This window comes from Misgurnus anguillicaudatus, chromosome 24 (genome assembly GCF_027580225.2).
Source record: "Misgurnus anguillicaudatus chromosome 24, ASM2758022v2, whole genome shotgun sequence".
Taxonomy (NCBI): domain Eukaryota; kingdom Metazoa; phylum Chordata; class Actinopteri; order Cypriniformes; family Cobitidae; genus Misgurnus; species Misgurnus anguillicaudatus.
In genome coordinates, this window is record NC_073360.2 from 35,407,827 (window position 1) to 35,433,630 (window position 25,804).

At 39.8% G+C, this 25,804-nt stretch overlaps 2 protein-coding genes across 5 annotated transcripts in view; both read right to left on the minus strand.

Annotated features, from left to right (window-relative positions):
- Positions 1-25,804, minus strand: part of LOC129438513 (uncharacterized) — a 65,100-nt gene that overhangs the window by 25,002 nt on the left and 14,294 nt on the right. For all 3 annotated transcript variants that reach the window (XM_073862984.1, XM_073862983.1, XM_073862985.1), the window contains exons 6-7: positions 10,691-11,104; positions 9,709-10,152 (exon numbers count right to left, since the gene is read on the minus strand). In XM_073862984.1, the coding sequence (XP_073719085.1) occupies positions 9,709-10,152; positions 10,691-11,104 (858 nt within the window). The remainder of the gene's footprint in view (positions 1-9,708; positions 10,153-10,690; positions 11,105-25,804) is intronic.
- Positions 18,313-24,792, minus strand: LOC141361516 (uncharacterized). Of its 2 annotated transcripts, XR_012367641.1 has the most exons (3): positions 24,239-24,792; positions 21,326-22,122; positions 18,313-18,580 (listed from the first exon to the last, which is right to left on the minus strand). XR_012367641.1 is itself a non-coding variant. In XM_073862991.1 (2 exons), exons 1-2 carry the CDS (start codon positions 24,637-24,639, stop codon positions 21,666-21,668), a joined length of 858 nt encoding a protein of 285 aa, XP_073719092.1. In that variant the 5' UTR covers positions 24,640-24,792; the 3' UTR covers positions 21,053-21,665. The 2 variants fall into 2 exon arrangements, 1 of the variants encoding a protein (XP_073719092.1); XM_073862991.1 differs by lacking the exon at positions 18,313-18,580 and having other exon boundaries at positions 21,053-22,122.

The window sequence follows — 25,804 nt, forward strand, 5'->3', positions numbered from 1 at the left end:
AGGTCTCCTGACATTCTGTATCACATACGATGCCCCCAGCACGGGGTGAGCAGCCACGTATGACAGCTGCAGTCTCAGGGGTGTGCACAGCACCCCAACTGCCGCGAGCGGTGGGCTGTATATCTGGGACTCGTAAGCTTTACTATGGAAGTTGCGAGGGAAGGATGTATTAGTTTGCACCGACAACATTGCAACTGTTGCGTATATCCCGGCGAATGGTGACTCCACCCCTAGACGGTTCAGCTAATTTGGAATAAGTTCGGCAGTGCGCAGATAGATCTGTTTGCGTCGCCGGACGATACCCATTGTCGCCTGTTTTATTTACTAACCGAGGGCAGCCTTGGCGTGGATGCGTTGACACACAGCTGGCCGCGGGGGATGCGCAATACGCATTCCCTCCAGTGAGCTTAATCGCACAGATGCTGTTATAGCAGCAACCAGTAGCCGCTAAGAGGCTGAGTAGAGGGAGTTAAAGATGACGCGTTTCAGTTGCATACAGGGTGGTTTATTAATGTTGATCAGCAGACATGTAATGATGGCAAGATAAATTCATCCCCAGTAAATGAACTAAATGAAAAGAACTGTAAATCAAAGTAAATGTATAAAAAGAAACGTAGCTAAAAGAAACGGTCAACAGAAAGTGAGCGTCCCAGCTACTCACCCTCTTCCACCCTGAATCCACATGCAAACACACAGATGATATGCACCTGTGAATACACCAAGTGACGTAACAAACGAAAAGTGACAATTTCAAAATAAAAGTCATCAAAACCTTACCGTGCACTTATACTCCAGCCCCTGATTATTACACCCCAAAAATGTAATAATCATAATACAATACACTCACAACAGATTACACATGAAAATCATTAGATCTTTTTTACAGATAAACAACATATACACAAATGTGTGCAAGTGTGGGTGTAAATGTCCAGTTCTTAGATGTATGAACAATATCTGTAATAAACATGAGACCCAAACTAATTAAGCCTTCAGAATGTCATTTGAGAGCTCTCAAAATTTAGGTAACCAGTCATTAAGCAACTAAAAGTTCTCAGTTTCCAAAAGAAGGCAAATTTTAGTAATAGGTCTGGTCAGGTACGTACTCTTGGTCTTGATTTTCACTTGACGTATCAATCCCTTTTTATCTTGTATGATCGGAATAATTTTGCCCATAATCCATGAGTTTCTTGGAGCAGTATTATCAACTACAAGCACAATATCACCCACTTGGAAATTGCGTTTCTTCACCAGCCACTTCTGGCGTCCTTGTAGTTCAAGAAGATACTCCCCGATCCACCTTTTCCAAAATAGATCTGCCATGTACTGGACCTGTCGCCACCTTCGACGTGAATACAAATCATTCTTCTCGAACAGTCCAGGTGGTAAAGATGGCTGAGTCTTCAGCAAAAGGAGATGGTTGGGTGTAAGGGCTTCCAAATCATTAACATCCATTGATGCTCTAGATATAGGACGATTGTTAAGGATTGATTCAATTTCACAAAGTAGTGTGTGTAAACCCTCCTCATCCAAACTTTGTCTTCCAAGGATAGAATTTAGAATCTTTCTTACGGACCTTATGAGCCGCTCCCAAATTCCTCCAAAGTGTGAACCAGACGGAGGATTGAAGTTCCACTTGATTCCTTTTTGAAGCAAAAATGAATTGATTTGATTATGATTCCAGTTGTTTTTGGCTTCCTGCAACTCACGTTGGGCACCAACAAAGTTTGTACCATTGTCTGAAAGGATCTCGACTACTTGTCCTCGACGTGCAATAAATCGTCTTAATCCATGAATAAAAGAGTCAGTTTCAAGTGAAGATAATATTTCAAGATGAACAGCTCTTGTGGTCAAACATGTGAAGATTACTCCATAACGTTTTACAACACTCCTTCCTCGCTTGACTTCAAAGGGACCAAAGCAGTCCACTCCAACATGGGTGAAAGGTGGTTTGTCAGGTGTAACTCTCTCTTGCGGCAAATCTGCCATCTGCTGATGACCTGTGGTTCCATGAAGACGTTTGCATACTACACACTTTGATAAAATCCTCCTTATCGCAGTGCTAGCACCAGGGACCCAATATCTCTGTCGCAAAGTAGCCATCATATAATTCCGTCCGCAGTGTCCAATATCCTTATGTATCTGCTGCAGAATCAAATCTGTAACATGCAGGTCCTTAGCCAGTATTACCGGGTGTTTAACTTCTTCAGGCATCATAGCCTTGTCCAGACGTCCACCAACTCTGATGATATCCAAGTGAAGCACAGGGTTCAGTTTATAGAGTTCACTACTTCGTTTTACCAGTCCATCCTTCCGTAGACTTGACAGTTCTTCAGAATATCTCTTTTTTTGACATATACGAATAATCTCCAGTTCAGCTTTCTCCAGTTCTTCTGGAGACAACAACTTAGAAGTCATATTGGATTTGAACTTTTGCATCTCTTTGTTAAGAGTCTGTAGTTGTGACTTGTCCATGATTGACTTGTCATGGTAATCAGTTGTCAATCTTTTCCTTTCCTTGCTTAGATCAATTAAAATGTTCCTGAATCTAAGTATCCAAGCTATGCCTTTTTTCAAACGCATCCATGAAGAGTAGTGATTGAAGTATGGCAGAAAATCAAACTCTTGCTGAATTTGTACAGTATTCACCAGAACACTCCCTTTTACTTCTGGGTCATTAGAAGACATTGTACCTACATCAGTAGGATCCATGGGCCACGACTCTTGTGGTTGAAGAAGAAATGAAGGGCCAGAAATCCAAGTCTTGTTTTTTAAGAAAGAGGTGACCTTTAAACCTCTGGAAACCAAATCAGCTGGGTTGTTGAAAGAGTTAACATACCTCCATTGTGTAGTTTCAGAAACCCTTTGAATTTCTGCAACTCTGTTGGCTACAAAGCATTTGAACCTAGAAGTCTCATTTTGGATGTATTTAAGAACAGATGTGCTGTCTGTCCAGAACACAGAATCCTGAAGGTTTATCTTCAGCTCTCTTTTCCACAACTTGTCCATACGACTTGCAAGCGTAGCAGCAGTGAGTTCAAGACGAGGGATAGTGATTACTTTCAAAGGTGTTACTCTCGCTTTACTCATTAGCAGAGTAGAATGGGCAATTTGTTGATCATTATGAAGCAATAAGTACGATACAGTGCCATAACCTTTCTCGCTGGCATCTGAGAAGTGATGTAATTGGGCAGATGCAACTTCTCCAAAGTTGTCAGGTTTAAAACACCTGCGAACCTCAAATGTATCCAACTCATGAAGTTCATCCAACCAACTCGTCCATCGCTGAATGTACACTGTTGGTATAGTGCAGTCCCATCCGATTTTCTCTCGACACAGATCTTGAAGTATAATTTTGCCACGTAAGATCACGGGAGACAGAAAACCAAGAGGATCATAGATTGAACTAATGATGGAAAGAATTCCTCTTCTGGTTAGAGGTCTGTCTCTGATGGTCACCTTAAACTTGAAAACATCTGATTCAGCACACCACTGAACACCTAATGCCCTTTCCAATGGTAGCGTGTCATGTTCCAAATCCAAGTTCTTTATTTTCTGGTCTCTGTCTTTCTCAGGTATGGCGTTCAACACAGTACGGCTGTTACTGATCCATTTCGTTAATCGAAATCCACCTCTGGCACATATTTCAGTGAGTCTTTGGTACAGCTGTACTGCATCAGAATTTGTAGGCACAGATACAAGACAATCGTCTACATAGAAGTTATTAAAGACAACGTCTACTGTCTTGGCATCATACAGATCCTTATGATCCTCTGCACACCTTCTCAATGCATAGCTAGAGCAACTTGGAGACGATGTTGCTCCAAACAAATGCACAACCATTCTGTATTCTTCCAGATCACCATCAATGTTTCCTCCTGGCCACCATAGAAATCTCAACAGATCACAATCATTAGGATGTACCTTGACCTGATGAAACATCGATTCTATGTCAGCCATCATAGCAACATACTCCATTCTGAATTTCACAAGAACACTCACCAGCGGACTTGTTAGGTCTGGACCGTGCAGAAGATGTTCATTCAATGATGTTCCTTGGTATGATGCTCCACAATCAAATACCACTCTGATCTTTTGCTTTTTGGGATGATATACCCCATGGTGAGGTATATACCATAAGCGTCCATCATGTCGTTCCAATTCCGCTGTGGGAACCTTTTCAGCATGTCCTTTTGAGATGACGTTTTCCATGAAATTAACATAATCAGAATGAAATGAGGGGTTTCTTCGAAGCTTTCTTTGAAGATTCAGAGCACGTTGTTCCACTATTGCTCTATTTCTTGGCATGACTACGGTTTCATTTTTGAGTGGAAGGCCAATGTAGTAATGTTCATTCATCAGTCTTGCTGATTGAGAAACAAAATTCATAAATTGATGATCTTGCTTTGACAATCCTTCTTGTTCCTCTTGAACACATTCAGGAAAGTCTGTCTTGAACTGCCGCTCCCACAACTCATCCAGCTTCATAACTGTGATCCTATTAACAGTCATATAAGGATATTCCTCAACAGCATGCTTCTCCAGTCGATTCATTGGTCCATTAACTGTCCACCCAAACATGGTCTTAATAGCATATGGACTATTATTCTGACTACGAATAATCTGCCATGGCTCCAATGCCTCTGGCACATTAGCACCAATCAACAGCTCTACACCAGCATCAATTGATGGTAAACAGATGTCACTTAAATGAGGCCAACACGCAAGATCATTTTGTGTGGCGATGTTAGCTTTACTTACAGGCATGTTCTTCTGAGTGTATACTTCTGGCAAAGAACAGTAATGCTCTTGATTCAATCCTGACACTTCCAAATCCTTAAGAACATGACAAAAGATGGATTTATCTTGATTCATGGTTCTCATCAGTATGTTGATTTTCTTAGCAGAGAGATTGAGCTTTGACATTAAACTCTCTGTGCAGAAAGTTGCAGAACTTCCAGAATCCAGAAATGCATAGGTGATCACCACTTTACTTCCTTTCTTAGATTTCACACATACAGGAACAATAGACAATGCACAATTGTCTTTACCAGCCCCAGTAAGAGTACTGGATTGAAGCGAGACCAAAGCACTACCCAATGTAGGCTTTGATTCTTCTTTCCTACTGTACTGAATGTTCTTTTTCTCTGATGAAGAAATATGAAGAAGACTTGGGTGCTTGAGATGACATATCTTACATATGCTTCTCTCCTTGCAATCACGGCTGACATGTCCTGTACATAAGCAACCAAAACAAATCCCCTTCTTCTTTAGGAAATTAATCTTTTCTCCATGAGATTTCTCAGCAAGCCTTTTACAGAAGTCCAGTTCATGTTCCCCTTCACAGAAAAGACAGAAACTTTTCACATTCTTCCCACTACATTCCTTCACATCAGTTGCAGTGACTGTGGTGGCAAAACTGCTTCTAGATTTGGAATGAGATGATTTTACATTCAGATTTCTTCCTCCACTAGGCAGAACATCTTGAATGTTTCCAAATACTGGATCCGTGAGTATTTTCACCTGTCTTTCTATGAAATTCACAATGTCAGAAAAACAAGCTGGACGATTACGTCTTTCCTGTAAATCATATGCCACGATCCTCCACTTTTCTCTCATCTTATAAGGAAGCTTTGCAAGAATTACTTGCATATTGGTAGCAAGATTCAACTCATTCATGTAATGAATATTCTGCATAACATTACAACAACTTCTGAGAAACAAACCATAATCCTGCAGAGCTTTAGCATCCTCAGACTTTATCACTTTCCATACGAGTGCCTTCTCCATGTAAGCTGAGGCTATCCTTACCTCATTGCCAAAATGCTCCTTTAACAAAGCTTTGGCCCTTATGTACCCTTGAGAAGGAATCATATGCCGACAACTCCTAACAAGTTCCTTAGGTTGCCCTCTTGTGTACTGCTCTAGGAAATGTAAACAATCTGCCTCACCAACTGCTTTCCTTTCCACCACCTCATCAAATGTCTGTATAAAATCATAGTAACGTAATGGATCCCCATCAAAGCATGGGACCTCCCTTGGAGGAAGTGAAGATGAATTATGCTGCTGAATTAATTGGGCAGCAATTTCATTTTGCTTATCAATCAGCTTAAAAATATTTCCTCCTTCCAAACCATCGTGTGAACTTGATCCATGTGCTCCGTGCACTCTAGGTCCATGTCCATTATCATGACTGGTGCTGGGTATGGCTGGTTGTGATGGCCTTATAATAGACTGTACAGTATATTGCGGTTGTTGAACTGGTTGAGTTGGAAAATGCATTAAATCTTCTTGAGAAGCATGAATCTGAGTCTGTGCATAAGATGCAGGTGGATGTTGTGACACCGCACATGAACTCGAAGGTAAGAATGATTCCACATGAGGAATAAGAGATTCAGCTCTAGTCTGTTTCTTCCTTAAAACATTAGTATCAGAAGGCTTAGTAGATACACTTGATTTCGATTTTGAGTCACTATATACTTTCATCTTGGCCATTGATACAGAGATTTCAGTGTCAAGCTCCATTTGTTCTTTTCTCCTTCTCAGATCTTCCTCTTCTTTCTGCAATGCATGTTTTTGTTGTAACATTTTCTGACGTGCCAACAAGGCTGCCATCTCGGCCTCTGTCTTGAGACGAGCAGATGCAATAGACGAACGACTGGTTTGAGATCCATGAGTTGTGTTACTAGACAACGTTTTCCTGCTCACATTAGAAACACTGTCTGTTGGTTGTATTTGATTTTGTACATCATCATAGCCAGCATTAAGATTCTGATATTCACTTTGAACATGCATATTGTGAGATGATGAAACTGGTTCAAGTGAAGATGTAGTGATAGAACTCAACAGAGGTATAACAGGATTATCCATTGGCCTTGTAAAATGTAGAACAGGGAGTGATGATGAGCAAACATTTGCATGGCTTTGAGTAGAACATGATTCTTTAGTTTGAGCATTTTGCCTGGGATTTTCCTCTTCATCCAACCATTTTTCAACATCTTCCACAAATCCATCATTGTGCTTACATATTGATTCAAACCACTCCATTTCTTTATTTAGTTCATCAGGAGGTAGAAACACAAGTATCTTTTTGTGCAACACAGATACATCATCCTTTAAACATTTCAAAGATGCCAACATTGAACACACCTGTGGAGCTTTGTCATCACATTTCATGAGATCTTTCATAGTTAAAATCATGCTCTTCATTTTATTCACCATAGCCTTTCGTTCCTTTTGCAATCCTTCAATTTTAAGTGCCAATGCCTTTGCTGTAGGCTTAGGCTCTCTCTTGCTGCTCTCAGCAGCGTTCTCGTTCTCATCTGCGTTCATTACGACCACAACGCAATCCACTTTCTTCCAACAGCGCCGTGCACAGAGCGCACTAATCGATCCAACAACTTCATGAATGGACGCAGCACCACCACGCGATAACAAGTGTGTAGCAACTATACACCTTGTTCCACAACCACGATCCAATCCATTCAATAAAACTGTGCACAAACTTCACGCAACAACACCGGCGTCTTCACACAGCAACGCTGTTGCCAAACACACACACACAGCAAAACCGCTAACATACCTCTTCTGTAGACATTGTTTGCTTTCGCTGTGTGCGTCCGTGTTTTCGTGTTGTGCGAACAGAGAAGTCCTTTCCGTTGATCCACGATCCCAATGATCCGCGATCCCAATGATCCACGATCCCAATGATTCACGATCCCAATGATCCGCGATTCCAATGATCAAATCCAACAGGAAGCCTTTTCTGTTGACTATGTTATAGCAGCAACCAGTAGCCGCTAAGAGGCTGAGTAGAGGGAGTTAAAGATGACGCGTTTCAGTTGCATACAGGGTGGTTTATTAATGTTGATCAGCAGACATGAAATGATGGCAAGATAAGTTCATCCCCAGTAAATGAACTAAATGAAAAGAACTGTAAATCAAAGTAAATGTATAAAAAGAAACGTAGCTAAAAGAAACGGTCAACAGAAAGTGAGCGTCCCAGCTACTCACCCTCTTCCACCCTGAATCCACATGCAAACACACAGATGATATGCACCTGTGAATACACCAAGTGACGTAACAAACGAAAAGTGACAATTTCAAAATAAAAGTCATCAAAACCTTACCGTGCACTTATAGATGCTGTGCAAGGTCAGGCAGGACGAGGAGAGTCTTCTACTGGTTGCGCCTTACTGGACGACCAAATATTGGTTCCCAGAACTTCGAGCCTCTGCAGTCTGTAAGTCTGAAGTTTTTATCAATAAAAACTCTGACCTTGCTCGCATTGGCCTCCGTTAAGAGGGTAGGTGATCTCCATGCATTCTCCATCGACGAATCGTGCCTTCAGTTTGGTCCTGCTGTCTCGAGCATAACACTCAGACCCAGACCAGGCTATGTGGCCAAAGTCCCACCACTTCCTTCAGAGATCAGGTGGTGAGCTTGCAAGTGCTACCCCCAGAGAAGGCAGACCCAACCATGGCTTTATTATGTCCCGTACACGCGCTGCGCCTCTATGTGGATTGCACACAAAGCCTCAGGACCTCAGACCATCTCTTTGTCTGTTACGGTGGTCAGCAGACAGGGAAAGCTGCCACTAAGCAGAGGATGCTCATTGGATAGTTGATACTATCGCCCTGGCTTATAATCTGCAGGGCATTCCTTGTCCATTTAATTTGAGAGCGCACTCCACTAGGAGTGTTGCCTCATCTTGGGCTCTCGCTCGTGGTTCCTCGCTAACAGACATCTGCAGAGCTGCTGGTTGGGCAACACCTAATACGTTCATTAGATTTTACAGTGTTCGTATCGAGCCTGTCTCCTCTTGTGTTCTTTCCTCATCAGGGGAAGCACAGAGAACAGACTCGCATGTCGGCTTGCAGCCTCCGACTGACGCTACACAATAACTGTCAGTATGGAAGGCCATCCAGTCAAAATGCGTAATGGTTGATTGACTCTCCTCCACTGCCCTGGCAGCCTGATGTTGCGGAGCATCCACTGTCAGCCTCTCACTAGCTGCATCCTCGCGAACCTATGTGTTTGGCTCGGGCATCCACATTGCGTCCCACCGGGTTCCTTTGTGAGTATTTTCCGTGGGGTTAATCCTACTAGCCCACGTTTCCCTCAGCAAAGCACTGCTTTGCTTACACGTGACGTCGTAGTGACCGACTGAAAGGGACCGTCTCGGCTACGGATGCAACCCTCGCTCCCCGAAGGAAGGGAATGGAGACGCCACATCCCGTCGCCACGGGGCTGCTCCCTGCTGTTTACGGCCGGTCTCTCTTCCGGTTTTCTCAGCGAAATGAAGCTAATTTCCCTATTTGCACCTGCGGCTTATATACGCACCTGGTGGGGCGGCGCCGGCCTTATGCAAATACCTCAATGCCAAGTTCATTGGCATTTTAGTAGTAAACGAAGCAGATTGGTCCCTCAACGTGACGTCTCCATTCCCTTCCTTCAGGGAACGAGGGTTACATCCGTAACCGAGACATTTCTACACTGTGTTTGTGTTTTGACTATCATGAAAGTGTTGTTGTGTCCTGTGTGTTACATCACTGTGTGCTGATGAAGCCACTACATTAGAAACACATAAACACACAGACAAACTCTCTACAGGACAAACAATCACCAAACCCAGACATCAATATTATACTCTTAAAACTCACTAAACTAAATACAATGCAGTGTGTTATTTTCCTGTACAGCCCTTACCTCAGTTGTGAGATGTATGGCAGACACTGGATGAATCCTCTCACTTCACTCTCATCATCTGTCCAGTCTATCAGCTTTACTGGTTTCTTCTCTGTTTGGAGTTTCAGCACTTCTAGGAGGATAGAAGTCTTTCTCTCTGAGAGGTTTATGATCCAGACTGCAGGAGTTGACTGATAAATTGACTGTAATGCTGGTAGGAGACTCTTGCCTGTTTGACTCTCATAGTCCTTCACATGTGAGCACAGATCCAACAGAAAATCACATCGGTCAATCTGATACTCAAAATCATCATCATCACAGGGGAAAGTTGTGTAGCAGCACACAGATGTTAATAGTTTAGTGTATTTTTCTTCTGTGTTTGTGTCAAACTCTGATGCTGCGGTGAACAGATTCATCAGAAACTGAACAACAGATTCTCTATTCTCATAGAAAACCTCAGTAAATCTGCAGAGAAACACAGAAGTATCACTTTAATTTTTAGTGCAGAATAAAACGAGACTTTGCAGGTGACTCATAATTTAAATCAATTAAATCCAAATGAAAAGGGCTTGGATAACTGAAGAGAAAATCAGACAATGTCTCATATCAAATTAAATGATTTATTCAATAAAAGCTTGTTTCAGTTCTAGTGGCTGGTTTTTGTGTGTTATAAATATAAAATCTCAAATTAAAGAAATACATGGTTTCTTTTTTAGTGGATAGCTGCTATTTTTGTATTTCTTATTATTAAATGTAAAAATTTGTCAATTGACTTGTTTCTTCAAATTCATGAATTTTAAGTAATTAATTTATTTAACACAGAATCTGTTGATGTCAGAAAACTTCTGTGTTTGTGTTCTGACGTGAAAGTGTTGTTGTGTCGTGTGTGTTACATCACAGTGTGCTGGATGGAGCCGCTACATTAGAAACACATGAACACACAGAGAAACTCTCTAAACAATCACCAAACCCAGAAATTAATATTATACTTTTAAACTCTTACCTCAGTTGTGAGATGTATGGCAGACACTGAATGAATCCTCTCACTTCACTCTCATCATCTGTCCAGTCTATCAGCTCTACTGGTTTCTTCTCTGTTTGGAGTTTCAGCACTTCTAGGAGGATGGAGGTCTTTCTCTCTGAGAGGTTTATGATCCAGACTGCAGGAGATGACTGATAAATTGACTGTAATGCTGGAATGAGACTCCAGTTTGTTTGACTCTCATAGTCCTTCACATGTGAGTACAGGTCCAACAGAAAATCACATTGCTCATAATTGACAGATGACAGCAGCATCTTCACAGTTGTCTCTATGGTCTCTTTCTGACAGACAGCAGTTTGAAGACATAAATCCAGTATAAATAATCTCTTTCTTTTTTCCCACAGTTCAGATGATTCATTTGGTGGTTTAATAAATCTAAACGGAGAGAAAACACGATTCTGTTTTTGATTACAAAGCAAACAACAGGTTTTAATTTTATATTTACTGTTAATCAGCTGAAATTTTCTACCAAAATAAGAAAATATTAAATGACATTGTTAGAAAACTAGTATGAAGGAAGTCAATACATGATGATTCTGTGCGACGAGCACACCTTTAACCTTCAGAGAGAGCATCCAACATTTGCAGTCAGATTGTGGGGCAATGTGTTTGTCCTTAAAATGTATAGCAACACAGATCATCTACATAACATAATACTATCGTTATCAGCTGTTATTGTGTGTACAATAACTTCATAGTTATTGTGAGGCGGGGGTTTTAAGAGGGCTTAGGTTCAAGAGTCACGGTTTACTACTGATGTATACTGAGGGAAACAACAGCTTTTAGTAAAGACAGCTGTTAATGACAGCAGTCTAGTTTTGTCACACATACAGGTACATCTCTCTCTTTTCTATCATGGAACATGCACACAAGTTGACTGAACACCAATAATTATATAATGATGACAACAGTAAGCGAGTGCTCATACATCTGCAGGCATGACACTGTGAGATACAATACAAGGGGCCCTATTTTAATGATCTGAAACGCAAAGCGCAAGTGACTTTGTCATAAAAAATTGATAAAAAAAAATATTTGTTTTAACCATGGTTATCTGTTTAATTTGACACTAATAACTTCTGATATTACAGCAAGGGAAACAGCAGGGGCTGTAAAACATCTTTAAACACTTGAGAATGAGTATAGTCTTTGTTCTTGACTTTGTGTTTTGATGGCAAGCTGAAAAACACTGCATGGTTGTACCTTATTTTTACCTCAACTTAAAGGCAGGATAGGCAGGAATTATCTACAAAAACTTTTCTCTCACTATTAAGCCAGTGTTTTGCATGGAAGAGTTTCCGTGATAAAAGCATTGTTGACTCTGATGAGGACTACACTCCGCAGACAATAGCGCTACCGCATCATCGACTCGAGGAAAAGCCACGTGATATTTACTCTCGATTGATTGCTTCGTTTATTCCTTTTTTTGCCTTGTTTGCCTTCGCTGACTGGATATGCAGGTACTGTGAGTTCTGAATGCACTTTCTCTGCCATTTTGCTCTTCCTAGAGTGCCTCGTGCACGTTCAAATCAATTGGGTGTGCGCATGTCTGGGCAGATCCCATAGCAACGGGTGGTGCCATGGTTGCGAGAGAGAGAGTGATATTCGCGCAAGCTAATCATTTGTTTCGTCCCGAATGGAAATAATTAACTGTGTTCAAAACAGTCGTGAGAGGTCCACAGACACTCGAGTTTTATACTCTCTTTTTCAGATTTTGGGAATTTAGCTTATTCATCGTATCCCCCAGTGTGAGAAAGTCCATACATACCTTTCTCCTCTCCGTGCGTGCTGTAACTCTGTCTGACGCAGCCCCCACTAGCTTAGCTTAGCACAAAGTCTGGAAGTGAATGGCTCCAGCTAGCAAACTGCTCCCAATAAGTGACAAAATAACGTGAACATTTTCCTATATATGTGTTGTGATTTGTATAGTCACACCGTGTACAAATAATAAGGTAATATGAGACAGCCATCTTTTAACAGTATACATACTGGGAACTATATTCTCTGAAGACGAAGCACTGCTTCATTTGCACGTGTTTCTAAGGCTTGCAAATGTTAACATTCAAGTGATTTAAAACAATTTAACCACAAAAAGGCGCTAAAGTGGGCAGAGTTCTGTACGCACAGGCGGTTAAATGTGTCCGGTGACTCCCGTCCAGCTCCAGTCAGATAATCCTTTCAAAGATCAGGGGCCTCATGTATAAAGCATGCTTACGCACAAAACAGGGCTGGAAACGCCAAGCAAAGGTTGTGATTCATGTACGCACACTTGCAGGTGATCTGTGATTTATAAAGGGAACATTGCTTTGTTTTATAAGTCTTCATAATTTTTGGTGTATGCCATTTTTGGCTTTTGTGCGTACGTAGGCTTTTAGTAAGAATCCTATGCACAGTTATATACATGAGGCCCCAGAACTCCTCCTGCGTAAACTTTAGAGAGAGTTGTGCTACTGTGTCTCATACTGTAGTCCATTAACATACATTTGCTGAATAGACCACAGAAAAACAACGTAACGTTTTTAGGTGAAGCAAAGCGACAGTTTATGCTGCATCTTCTTCCTGAAGCGCAGTCTGGAATTCGCCCTCGGCCTGTGTGTGCATGCGTTTAAGTGCCCTCAGTAGTGCATATAGCCTACATATACTTCAAGAAAGTAAGCCAACATAAAATCTTTCTGTTCTTGACAGGGCACATACATACAAAATGATCTCACAGTATTCTTTTTCTAATAAAAACATTTGTTTATGTCTTAAGTCCGAAAACCATTCTGTGCTTATTTGGTCTTAAAGAGACAGCAACCTTAATTAACCTACTTAAGTCCGTGTCATTAATGTTTATCAAACAACCCAAGACAATGAGAAAATCACTTCTATGGCTATAAAAAAATAATAATAATACTTAATTTGTACAATATAGAGAGTGTTATTGTTAATTTAATTCAATTTCTGTACCTAATGCTAATTTCAGACCTTACTAAATGTGCAACTTTGTTCTTTTTTATAAATGTTTGTAATTTCTTTTTTTGTTATTCGATTTTTCCCACCCTTTTTTATGCTGATCCGAAAAATCATCCGATCCGTGCCTGAAAAACCGTAATGTGATCCGAACCGTGAGTTTTGTGTTCCGCCCTAGTACCATCCATAATCTCTGAGGAATGTTTTGAATTAATGCAGCAATAAATGTACCCAAATAAAGTGGCTGGTGAATGTATACATAACACTTTATTTAGACTGAACCTATGACGTTAAAATTTTGTTCTGGTGTTTGCACTCCCACATAAATACATAGTTACACAAACTGCTATTAAATAATAATAGCAGTGGCATTTAATTGACAACAAAATAAAACAAAATACAATGCAGTGTGTTATTTTCTTGTAAATCTCTCACCTCAGTTGTGATATGTATGGCAGACACTGGATGAATCCTCTCACTTCACTCTCATCATCTGTCCAGTCTATCAGCTCTACTGGTTTCTTCTCTGTTTGGAGTTTCAGCACTTCTAGGAGGATGGAGGTCTTTCTCTCTGAGAGGTTTATGGTCCAGACTGCAGATGATGACTGATAAATTGAATGAAATGCTGGGAGGAGACTCCTGCCTGTTTCACTCTCATAGTCCTTCACATGTGAGTACAGATCCAACAAGAAACCAGATTGAACAATGTTAAACTGAAAACCACGAAGGTTTCTGTCCTCACAGGGGAAAGATTTGTAGCTGCACACAGATGTTAATAGTTCAGTGTAATTTATTTCTGTATCCGCTTCAAAATCTGATGCTGCTGTGAACAGATTCACAAGGAACTGGAAACACTTTTCAGGCTCACGCTGACAGGAAAATGGATCAAATCTGTAAAGACACCAATGTAAATATGGCTTTATTGTTTAGTGCTGGATAATATCAAGGATAATATCTAGACATGGGCTGCATCTCAGTCAGCTCCCTTGTTCAGTAGTTTGGGCACTGATCAGGAAGTCGGCTCAATCGCAAAATCCTTCAGTGTACTGAAACAATTGTTCCCTAAAATTTCCAATGCAATGCAAAAACCAGTGAGCATTGATGGTCCCTATTTTCTTACCGGAAATCACGTGACTTTTTTAAACTTTTGCAAGCCAACTTAATAAACTTCATAAAACGCGACAGAACTTTTGAAAAGACAAACATTTGTTTGAGTTTGAATATAAACACACATTGTTAGACAGGAAGGGACCACAATCTACTTAATATTTAAATGTAATATTCATCCAATTAATGCACAGATATATAAGAGAATAATGAAAGCGTTTTTCATACTTTAACACATGTTTTAAAATTAAGTCAGAGCAGTGATGGAGTACTCGAGTCCTGGACTCGGACTCGAGTCCGACTCGAGTCACTATTCTTGGGACTCGAGTCCGACTCGAGAATCCATTCTCTGGACTTGTGACTCGACTTGGACTCGCGGATTGATGACTCGTACTTGGACTCGGACTCGAGGATATATACAATCGGACTTGAGCATTCATCACTTTGTTTTTGACTAAATATGTTATAAAAAATAATATAAGGTGTTACACTTTTCCTGTTTCGTGCCCAAGACCGGTTGCGATCTCCCTTCACAGACACTGCTACCTCTCGCTCTCTTTGCTTGACAACACACTCACTGACGTCACTCACTTTTACACTCGTGCAATGCATGATGCATGATTCGCGGGCTAAATGTTCACATTTGTAAAATGCAGAAAGACGTGCCCCGGATCGTGAAGTTCGCCTACGCGAATTTTGCTTCTAATGCTGGAAATAGCAGCGCTAAATGTTGTGTGTGTAGGTAAAAGACTGGGACAACCTCAAACTTTAACAGACACCTGTCACGGATGCACCCAGAAAAGTAAGTAAAATGCATTCCATTGCCTAACGTTAGCTTTTTTTAAAAAATATTACTGACTAATGCATATATAACAAACAGAAGAAGCTAGGGTTAATGTATGTCTGGTTCAGATTACAGCATTTTTTGTCTGTTGATAACTTAAAAAGAGTAGCCTAACTAAACCCTAATCCAAGTTTATTTAGTTACTGATCTGTAAGAATGATGGTTTATTAGTGCTGTTCATTGATTTTGATGTACGTTTGGATATAAAGTGTTTCAATACTACAATATATGGTGTAAAAACGTCTGAGTGCTGCCCTCTTCAGGTTGAACGGTGGCTACTGCAGTTGAATTTTCCTATTTGATGTTGGGTCCAAAAAATAACTCCTACTATGGAAAATAAATTGTTTTTTTAAGAAAATCATTTCAGGATGTTTTCTTAATAGACTTCAATGCCAACTCAGTTGTTTGTTCTTATTTCCTCAAAAAACAAAATGCAGCATGATTACAAATTAAATTTGTAAATTTTCTACGCTAGTTCTCAATCACAAGTTTACAACAATGGAAGTACACACATGCTTTTGATGGCTTAGTAAAGTTACAAAGTGTGTTCCAAAGTGTATGTCAAATCAGTAAATAAACTCCCTTTGGAATCGTGACAGTGGTGTCATTTTTGTTTAATGTAGAACCTTTTTAATACATTTTATCAGTTTTTTGAAGGTCCCAAAGTGGAGACATGTAGGCACTCTCAGACTCGAATACAGGACTTGAGACTCGACTCGGACTCGAACACTGGGGACTTGAGACTCGACTCGGACTCGAACTCTGGTAATGGTGACTCGACTTGGACTCGACTCGGACTCTTCTTTGGTGACTCGGACTTGGACTCGGACTCGAACACTGGGACTCGAGACTCGACTCGGACTCGACAGTTGGTGACTCGACTACAACACTGAGTCAGAGAGATGTTGGTTTTGCCGGTTGTTGATGAATAACAGCTGTGAATTATCACAACGCGCTTAAGCAGTCACGTCACAAGAACATAAGTGAGCAGTGTCCCAATGTGAAGTGAACCGGAGTCCTTTCTTACAAGTGCCCAAAGCTGTGTACACTATATACTGATTCACAACTTCTGGAGCTAGGGAACGGATTGAGAGACACCCATGGAAAGGACGACTTGCTGGAGTTCAAACCGAGCATCAGAATGGGGATGAGAAAGGTGGTTTAAACGTACAGTAGCATGGTTGTTGTTGCCAGACTGGCTGGTCTGAATATTTCAAAAACTGCTGATCTATTGAGATTTTTATGCACAAACATCTTTAGGGTTTAAAAAGAATGGTCATAAAAAAGAAAATATCAGTGAAAATGTTGCATGGTCTCGTGAGTTTCTATTTCAGCAGCAGCAAACATATAGTTTGGTGAAAATGTGATGTAAACCACATGAATGCATGGATCCATCCTACTATGTATCAACAGTTCAAACTAGTGAAGATGTAATGATGTGGGGATGTTATCATGGCACGCTTTGGTCACCAATTGAGCATCGTTTAAACATCACAGCTTAACTACATTTTGATACAATTGCTACGGTACATCCAACAGGATAACTTTCATAACAAACTCATCTCATTATGTGTGTGCTGTTATCATTCCAATACCAACAGGTTTCATTTTCTCTTAAAGACCGGAAGGTGACCCTTAGTTACCATAGATACCGTCGCAGTGGGCCCCTAATTTGCAAAATCCTCAACTGTGGATAATATAATTATGCCGCAATAGTTAGTCTGTCTGAAACTAAGCTGATTAAACCACATCACTATGTGACACTTGCATTACATGTGAACGGCCCCTACGCTAATATGATTTTGTTTTTCTCTCCCTGTCTCATCCTCGACCCCGAGGACAATGGGACAAACAGACCCAGTTCCGGTAGATGTGAAAGTCGGCACACCTCTGATCTACTGGTGGTCCTTCAACGTGATGCCCAGCTGATCCCTGACCAACGATCACCGGCAGAACCCGCTTAATCTCCGCTTAATCTCCTTATCCGTTTATATGTGTGTATATACATATATATCTCCCAAGGGTTTTTCCCTCCTAGGACTTTTTTATTTCCTCAGCAAAACAGCCCGGGGTTTTTTTTCTCCTAGGGGTTTTTTTACCCCGGGGAGGCAGCCTTCTTGGGCTTAACTTAGCTTCCTCTTCTAGACGTTACATTAGTAATACGCTCGCTTATAATGTCGAGTCATAGCCGCAGCAAATTTGACTGCCTATGCTATCGTGTATTATGTTGTGCTATCTGTCGTTTTTCTGTGCTTTTACGGCTTCTATTAATGTAAAGCTGCTTTGAAAAAATTAAGTATTGTTTAAAGCGCTATATAAATAAAATTGAATTGAAAAAAAATTGAATAATCTCTGGGGAATATTTTCAGCACCTTGCTAAATAATTGCCTCTAAAAATTAATGCAATGTTCCAAAATAAAGTGGTTGGTAAATGACAATAATGAAATAAACTAAATACAATGCAGGGTGTTATTTTTGTGTAAAGCTCTTACCTCAGTTTTGAGATGTATGGCAGACACTGAATGAATCCTCTCACTTCACTCTCATCATCTGTCCAGTCTATCAGCTCTACTGGTTTCTTCTCTGTTTGTAGTTTCAGCACTTCTAGGAGGATGGAGGTCTTTCTCTTTGAGAGGTTTATGTACCAGACTGCAGGAGAAGACTGATACATTGACTGTAATGCTGCTAGGAGACTCCTGCCTGTTTGACTCTCATAGTCATTTAAATGTGAGAACAGATCCAGCAGAAAACCAGATTGAACAGGGTTAAACTGATAAAGATTAAGGTTTCTGTCCTCACAGGGGAAAAATGTGTAGCTGCACACAGATGTTAATAGTTCAGTGTAATTTATTCCTGTATCTGTTTCACAATCCGATGCTGTCGTGAACAGATTCACAAGGAACTGGAAACACTTTTTAGTATTTTCCTTACAAAAATCTGGATCAAATCTGTAAAGACACAAATGTAAATAAGTTTACTGCTGGATAATATGAAAAACTTAAAACATGACTTCCACCTAATATCAAGTGATGAGATTGCTTGTAAACACAAATTGCTAATCAGCCAATCACAGGGCAGCAACTTAATGCATTTAGGCATCTAGAAATGGGCTGATCTCAGTCGACTCCCTTGGTCAGTAGTCTGGGCACTGATCAGGGAGTCGGACATTTTAAGAGCAATCTCAATTGCAAAATCCTTCCAGTGCACCAGTAGCAAAGCTATGTGGCCCACCCAGTCAGAAGACAATTTTCCAGACAAATGTGTAAATAATTTTACAAAAACAGAAATAAATAATAGTACTAGGAATAAACGTCTTATTACGTCTTATAAGTAAGTGCAAGTTTGCATGTTAAGGCAGATTCGTGGTTTTCTTTTACCCTATATGGCAGGGTTCCTCAAATCTTACCCTGGAGGGCCGGAGCACTGCAGATTTTAGCTCCAACCCTGATCAAACACACCTAAGCAAGCTAATGAAGGTATTCATGATCACTAGAAAATCACAGGTGGGTAAGTTTGATTAGGGTTGGACCTAAACTCTGTGCTCCGGCCCTCCAGGGTAAAATTTGGGGAACCCTGCTATAGGTGCACACACTTGTCAATGTGAGACGTTAAATATGATGTCAGTGATTGTTAATTCCACATACAAGCGATTGAACTGAATTTAAAAATAGCGATGCAAATCATGGAGCTTTAGCCTTTCCATGATGATAGTGTTGTGTGTTTACCTGGTTCAAACACTATTGGAGATAGAGACTATTGCATTACTCATGGATATTTTGGATTACTGAGGACATCTTTTTAAACGTTAACCAAACGAAAGGATCATTTATTTCTTTGATAAAGCCTTGATGCAGTTTTGAAAGACTGTTTTCCACAACATATTGGATAAAAACATATACGCTCCTCGATGATAAATGCTTATCTGAGAAATTTATTTCTGCTCTTCTTTGCGTGAAGTCACAGATTATGATCAAAAATATTGAACTTTGTTTGTATGAGACTATTACCATCTTTAACCAGAAGCTCCATCTCAGACTAATAGAGATGTAAAGGTAAGTTCAGACATTTTCTTAATGTTTATAGAGTTATTATTTTCAGTAGTATTATTTACAGTTTATAGTCAGGAGTATTACTCCAGTCAGCTATGCATTTAGTGGGGCAGTTTATGTGTGATATAATAAGCTGTATGACTAACCTATGAGTTACTGCTGTTGGAATAAAATTTACATGTAAATGACAGACATCCCAAGTCTCCCGGAAGTTCCGGGAGTCTCCCGCATTTTGATAGCGGCTCCCTGATGCCCGCAAATTAGTTAAAATCTCCCGGAATTTAGAGCGAGCAAGAAAGAGTAGCACGCGCACGGCAGAGAGGGAGGGGGAGACCTTGCTTGTGTGTGCTAGTGTGCCTCATTCAGCGCATGTAAGACAGAGAGCATCCTGATTGGCCTGCTCCGGTAAATCAACCAATCAATTGTCAGTGTGGGCGGGCTTTTATCTCTTCTCCGGACATAGATATATACAGTTCTCCCGAAGGTGAGTTCAACAAGTTTAATATCATGTGCATATTTTTCAGGCTGGCTACTAGTTGCCAAGGCTACATGAAAACAACAAACTCCTTAGACCTGCTTAAAGTTGCAATAGAATATAAATATTATAAGCAGCTTATATAAATAGTAAAAGTGATCTACATATTGTAAAATAATTAACAAATAATTGGGTAACACTTTACAATAAGGTTCATTAGCTAACATTAGTTTACTACATTAGTTAACATATAATAATGAACTGCATTTATAAAGCATTTTTTTATCTTTGTTAATGTTAATTTAAACATTTACTAATACATTATTCAAATCTTGTTAACATTAGTTAATGCACTGTGAACTAACACGAACAAACCATGAACAGCTGTATTTTTATTAACTAACGTTAACAAAGATTAGCAAATACAGTAACACATGTACTGCTCATGGTTAGCTTGTTAGTTAATACATTAACTAATGTTAACAAATGAGATCTAGTAAAGTGTTACCAATAATTGCATAGGCCTCTAGAAATTAATATTATGCTTTTATATCTTGAAATGTCATATCCTTGTCCTCCTTAATTTTTTTTTTTTTTTTTTTTTTGGGGGGGGGGGGGGGGGTAGGGGGCTTCGGGATACCTCCCTGAAATGACTTTTTGCAAGTTGGGATGTCTGAAATGACAACACATGCAAAACACTTTGGGCAGAGGGCCTTGTGTCCTTGCGTAATTCAGCCTGAATGTGGGTTGATTAATAGATTTGTTTATTGACCTTTTTAGAGAAGTACTTACACACACACACACACACACACACACACACACACACACCTGTAGCACAAATTTTATATCTGGCTTGTCAGTGCCAAGTTGATTAATGGCCATTTTCTAATTAAAGCTGTAGTTCGATGCAGACCTTGCCACATTTCTTCTCGACAGGTAATTGTGCTTTATCAACCAATGATTGTATTTCTAAATGTTATTTAAGAATTTAGTATGCTTGCACACGCACTGACGAGGACGAGCTCGATGGGAGGTTGCTCGGTGGTAGTGTGTGAGGGGCATGAAAATTGTAAACCCTCGAAATCATCTCAATCCTCCAGAGTTGCCGACTGCAGCTTTAACTATCAATCTCTTAAACGAGTTCTATAATGAAAACTCTACACTGTTACCTTTAGGTTGATCTGTACTAATCCTCATGTACACTCCCTGTTGAATCTGTGGTAGCCTACTGACGCTTTCACGTCATGCACTTTGCAGACGAGGAATGATATTTCATTGTTTTGCTCAATCTTTGCCTTAAAAAAATAATGCAGCAGAAAAATGAATGTACCCAAATAAAGTGGCTGGTGAATGTATACATAACACTGTATTTAGACTGTACCTATGACGTTAAAATTTAGTTTGAGTGTTTGCATTCCCACATAAATACAAAGTTACACAAGCTTTAATAATAGCAGTGGCATTCATAACAATCAAATAAACTAAGTACAATGTAGCGTGGGATTTTCCTTACCTCAGTTGTGAGATGTATGGCAGACACTGAATGAATCCTCTCACTTCACTCTCATCATCTGTCCAGTCTATCAGCTCTACTGGTTTCTTCTCTGTTTGGAGTTTCAGCACTTCTAGGAGGATGGAGGTCTTTCTCTCTGAGAGGTTTATGGTCCAGACTGCAGGTGACTGATAAATTGACTGTAATGCTGGTAGGACACTCCTGCCTGTTTGGCTCTCATAGTCCTTCACATGTGAACACAGATCCAGCAGAAAAACAGATTGAAGTGAATGAAACCGATAACCATGAAGGTATCGCTCATTAGAGGGAAAAGTTGTGTAGCTGCACACAGATATTAATAGTTCGGTGTAATTTATTTCTGTATCTGTTTCACAATCTGATGCTGCTGTGAACAGATTCACAAGGAACTGGAAATACTTTTCAGGCTCACGCTGACAGGAAAATGGATCAAATCTGTAAAGACACAAATGTATATAAGACTTTATTGTTTAGTGCTGGATAACGTGAAAAACTTTGGAAACATGACTTCTGCCTAATATGAAGTGATGAAGTTCAGACCGCAGAATGTCTCTTAAGAGTGCAATTGTTACAATGGTTTTAAGAGCATCATATACACTCACCAACCATTTTATTAGGTACACCTGTAAACACTGTAAGGGGAGCAAATATGGCCCCATCCATCCGTTTGGCCCAACAACGGAATCCAAACGGCATGGCCGATGATTATAACGCGTTCTGTCTTTTCCGGCGCTTACCAATGACGTTTAATGTTACGCAACTTTACATCTGACTCCAAAGATATAAAACGTATTGTAATATGAATCAAATTGATTGTGGAATTTGGATAAATGTTTGATCATTCTATTCACTCATGTTTACATTGAACTCATTCATTCGATTACCAATGTCATATCAGTCCACACCGGCCGTTGTGTGGGTACTGAACAAAAACTCGACCGTACTAGAGGTTGTAGCTAAAGCAATTTAACAAAGTCAATCTCTTGTTAAAAGATATAGCATCATGGGGGTGCATTTCTAGATATTGAAAGTCCCCCCTGAGTCTTCCACACATCTCCTTAAATAACCAGAGAACAAAGCATATAGGAGTTTGGTACTGATTGGTTGTTGTAAAACTCAGGGGTGTTGCCTAATATACATACAGTAGGTGATTGGTCAACATGTCTAAGGTAGGAGTTGTCTCCCAACATTAGGCTAAGTTTACTTATTTATTGTCACAGATTAACATTGAATCCTGTTTTCATATTAATAAACCCAAATGTACCACTTGCATTAAAACACTTCATATGACACCAAACAAGACCAGTCTCAGATTCTTTGTGCGTGTAGAATGTAGCATTTCATATACAGTTTGCTTTTAGAACATGAGGAGAGACGGCGACGAGAAAGTGTGGTAGGATGTGACACTTCTGTCTCACCCCATGGGGTAACTGTCTTGGGGGGTAGATGTGAATTCATTGAGGAAGGTTTCAGATGATAATTCAGCAGGAATTAGGAAGCGGTTTCCTTCAGATTCAGCCATTTGCTGCTGCCTTTAGAAATACCTTTTGTCAGGGTTTGGCAACACCCTACAAAACAAATAGCTAATCAGCCAATCACAGGGCAGGAACTCAATGCATTTAGGCATCTAGACATGAGCTGCATCTAAGTCAGCTCTCTTGTTCAGTAGTCTGGGCACTGATCTGGGAGTTGGCCATTTTAAGGGCTCTCTCAATTTTTCCCAGAAATTCCCACAATGCAATGCAATAACCAGTGAGCATTGATGTCCCTATATGTATTCAAGTTCATGCGGCGCTGGGCAGACCAATCGGCGAGGTTCGCCGCTTGCAGTCGAGGGAGGAAAGGTCCGAGAAGACAGACCCTTCAAGTCGGACACCTGCTGCTTGCCGTAGTGATGTGTGCGCTGTGTTTTCTTTTTTTTAATCGCGATTCGCGAAGGAAGTGAATTAAGAGTAGGCTATACGAGAATTGTGAAGAATATTTAAATAGTGTCAATTGGCTTATGATACTACTATTTTTCTCAAAAATTATTCAGAAATTACAAAAGCAGTGTGGTATATTAAAGAATTTTTGGTAACACTTTACTATAAGGTTCATTAGTTAACATTAGTTTACATTAGTTAACAATGAACTGCACTTATACGGCATTTATTAATCTTTGTTAATGTTAATTTCAACAATTACTGATACTTTATTAAAATCTTGTTAACCGTAGTTAATGCACTGTTAACTAACATGAACAAACAATTCAGGGCTCGTAATTGCAACTATTTTGGTCGCATATGCGACCAAAATTTAATCTGTGCCACCTTAAAATATATTTGGGAGCAAAATCTTTAAATCTTGCCTTAAAGAATTAATAGAGCAGAGAAATGAATGTACCGAAATAAAGTGGCTGGTGAATGTATACATACGTACAGTCTAAATACAGTGTTATGATGTCAAAAAATTTGTTGCATTTCAGCATAAATACAAATAGCAGTGGGATTTAATTGACAACAATGAAATAAACTAAATATAATGTAGAGTGATTTTCCTGTACAGCTCTCACCTCAGTTTTGAGATGTATGGCAGACACTGGATGAATCCTCTCACTTCACTCTCATCATCTGTCCAGTCTACTAGCTTTACTGGTTTCTTCTCTGTTTGGAGTTTCAGCACTTCTAGGAGGATGGAGGTCTTTCTCTCTGAGAGGTTTATGGTCCAGACTGCAGGTGACTGATACATTGACTGTAATGCTGGTAGGACACTGCTGCCTGTTTGACTCTCATAGTCCTTAAAATGTGAGCACAGATCCAGCAGAATATCATATCGTTCAATCCGATCCTCAAGATAATCATAATATTCTACATCATAAGGAAAAGTTGTGTAGCTGCACACAGATGTTAATAGTTCAGTGTATTTTTCTTCTGTATTTGTGTCAAACTCTGATGCTGCAGTGAACAGATTCATCAGGAATTGAACAGTATTTTCTCTCTTCTCAAAGAAAACATAGTAAGTAAATCTGCAGAGAAACACAGAATTATCACTTTAATGTTTAATATTTAGACTTCGTGTGTTGTATAAAATCTCAAATTAAAGAGACACTCCAATTTTTTTGAAAATATGTTCATTTTCTAGCTCCCCTAGAGTTAAACATTTGATTTTTCCAATTTTGTTTTGGAGTCCATTCAGCAAATTAGCCAGTCTGGCGGTACCACTTTTAGCATAGTTTAGCATAATCCATTTAATCTGATTAGCCCATTAGCATTGCGCTCAAAAATACCCAAAAAGTTTCGATATTTTTCCTATTTAAAACTTGACTCTTCTGTAGTTACATCGTGTACTAAGACCAACCGAAAATTCAAGTTGGGATTTTCTAGGCAGATATGGCTAGGAACTATACTCCCATTCGGCCGTAATAATCAAGGAATTTGCTGCAGTAACATGACTGCAGCAGACACAAATATATTATGCAGTGCCTGAAAATATTCCCTTTGATAACTTTCAATTGCTGGTGACTATTTTCAGGCACTGTTTTCTTTTTTAGTGGACAGCTGCGGTTTTTGGATTTATTAGTAAATGTAATGTAATTTAGTCAATTGACTTGTTTCTTCAATTCATGAATTTAAAGTAATTAATTTATTTGTCACAGACAGATTCAGTTGAGGTCAGACAATTTCTACACTGTGTTTTTGTTGTGACTATCATGAAAGTGTTGTTGTGTCGTGTGTGTTACATCACTTTGTGCTGGATGAAGCTGCTACATTAGAAAAACATAAACACATAGACAAACTCTCTACAGGACAAACAATCACCAAACCCAGAAATCAATTTTATACTCTTAAAACTCTCACCTCAGTTGTGAGATGTATGGCAGACACTGAATGAATCCTCTCACTTCACTCTCATCATCTGTCAAGTCTATCAGCTCTACTGGTTTCTTCTCTGTTTGGAGTTTCAGCACTTCTAGGAGGATGGAGGTCTTTCTCTCTGAGAGGTTTATGATCCAGACTGCAGGAGATGACTGATAAATTGGTTGTAATGCTGGTAGGACACTCTTGCCTGTTTGACTCTCATAGTCTTTCACATATGAGCACAGATCCAGCAGAAAGTTACTTCGTTCAATCTGATACTC